We start from the raw sequence: 2176 nt of genomic DNA, 5'->3' as shown, positions 1-2176 counted from the left end.
CTCACGTCATGAAATCTACAAGACATTGTCAAAATGTTTGAGGACGAATATCCTTAAGCGGAAAACTTTTGGTAGGTGAGTTTAAGCAGAGCTAGGGGAGCCCTAATGCTGACCCACACACCGCAGGTCGCAGATCAATTGTCCGTGGCTCCGCCTTGTCTCTCAGCAACGTTACTGATTTTCAAAAGAGCGAAGCACCGAAACTCATGATCACAATCATTTGAGTTTTGTTTGTCATTCATCAAAGGATTCATATTTTATATCTATACCCTGACATTTGAGTTGTGCCCCTTGTTTCTGGCTCAGGCCGAGAACTTACAGAACACCCCTCTTACAACTGACTGATCAAGGCACCTACCGGTTTATCGGACGGCTCTACAATCGATGGGATAAGCCGACAAAGTTTGCTGGTCGTTAGAGGGGTCTTCCTGGATTGGGTGGATCGGGTGAGTTGGCGACGTGTCGGTCGGTGGGACTAACTAACAGAGTGTGTGCGTGCCAGATCGGCCCAACCCAGAACAAGATGGGCCCAACCCAGAAGAATGCGGCAAAACTAGCCCCAACCCATGATACTGGTGATGACGTTGTGGCAGTGCGGAAGGGGTCAAAGGGCGCAGGCACTGACAACATGTTCATCCAAATGATTTTCGAAAGTTTCAGGTAAAGACTAACATGGCATTAATTTCTTCGAAAGACAGACCGTTACAGTTGCCTGTTGATATTTTTACTGCTGTTGCTACGCTCGTAAAATAATGGAATACAAGTTGCTACGCTCGTAAAATAATAGAATACGAGATACTGTGTCATCTGTTTGTGAAGGTTAGACATCCAGGTAAACAATATATAAGGAGAAATTCAGACTCTACAACTGGATAAAAATTCGGAGATTTATTTCCGGACGTTTCGAGTGACATCCATCACTCTTCTTCAGCGTCACTAAAGTGAACTAGCAGAACGAACCAGTACTTATATACAATAACTAGAAAAACCGGTTTTTACATGGCAAATCACACAGTCATGCATAAGCGACATTGTAATGTAAAATAAGTTAGGAAGATTCCTATGGTTAGACAACACATTGTAATGTAAAATAAGTTAAGAAGGTTCCTATGGTAAGACAACACCATAGGAAAAGTTATTGTCCTTTGGGTGGGGGGAGGGTGGAGTCCCAGGTACCCGAGAGTTCTACGCGGAGTCCTCCCTTCCTGTTCAAGGTGGGGTTGTAGATCCTCTCGTAGATGGCCTCCCTGATTCCGCGTTCGTACCATCGTGGTTCACGATCCAGGACGTCCGTTGTCTCCAGTCTGAATGAGTGGCCCCGGTGATGTTTCATGTGGTGGTAGATGGCCGATGAGTACTTGCTTGCTGTAGCCCTGCAATGTTGATTGTACCTTGTCTTCAGTGGTTGGCTGGTTTCTCCAATGTAGGTGTCGCGGCACTGTGGATGTTCACACTTAAGTCTATAGATGACGTCGGATTTGATGTGTTTGCGTACGCGGTCCTTGGGATGGACCAACTTCTGTCTGAGGGTAGAGTAGGGTTTGAAGCTGGTGCCGATGTTGAAGTCTTGCAGGATTCGCCGGAGTTTCTCTGAAACTCCTTGGATGTACGGAATAGTGGCATTCGCTGTTGTCTTCCTCTTCTGCATGTGTTTCTCTTTTGAAGGTTTCTTGGATTCATCAGTCGGCTTGAGTGCTTTGTGAAAAGTCCATCGTTTGTAGCCACACTTGCTCAAGGCGTTCTCAAGGTGTCTGTGCTCGTTGGACTTGGCTTCTTCGGAAGTGATGATGGTGTCCGCTCGGTGAAACAAGGTTTTGATGACACCAAGTTTCTGTTCCAAGGGGTGATGGGACTGGAAGGCTAGGTACTGGTCGGTGTGGGTGGGCTTCCGGTATACATCCACGTTGAGGTGGCCGTCTTCTTCCACAATGACTTTGGAGTCCAGGAAGGGCAGTGTGTTGTTCTGGCTCTCCTCCTGGGTGAACTTAATGTTCTCATCCACCTGGTTGATGTGTTCGAAGAACTTGTCTGCAGCAGTTTTCTTGATCCTGCACCAAGTGTCATCGACGTACCGGAACCAGTTGGCAGGAGGGGTGCCAGGAAAGCTGTTGAGGGCCTCTTTCTCAAACTTCTCCATGTACAGGTTGACGACTATTGGGGACACTGGTGACCCCAT

The 2176-nt window shown here is 47.2% G+C and overlaps 1 protein-coding gene across 1 annotated transcript; it reads right to left on the bottom strand.

Moving 5' to 3' along the window:
- Window positions 1-1135: 1135 nt before the first annotated feature.
- Window positions 1136-2176, bottom strand: LOC136449199 (uncharacterized). Its single transcript, XM_066449084.1, has one exon. The coding sequence runs from the start codon at window positions 2174-2176 to the stop codon at window positions 1136-1138; it is 1041 nt and encodes a 346-aa protein (XP_066305181.1).

This window comes from Branchiostoma lanceolatum, chromosome 1 (assembly GCF_035083965.1).
Source record: "Branchiostoma lanceolatum isolate klBraLanc5 chromosome 1, klBraLanc5.hap2, whole genome shotgun sequence".
Taxonomy (NCBI): Eukaryota; Metazoa; Chordata; class Leptocardii; order Amphioxiformes; family Branchiostomatidae; genus Branchiostoma; species Branchiostoma lanceolatum.
The sequence above is the reverse complement of the archived record's forward strand: the minus strand, read 5'-3'. Positions and strand labels throughout refer to the sequence as shown.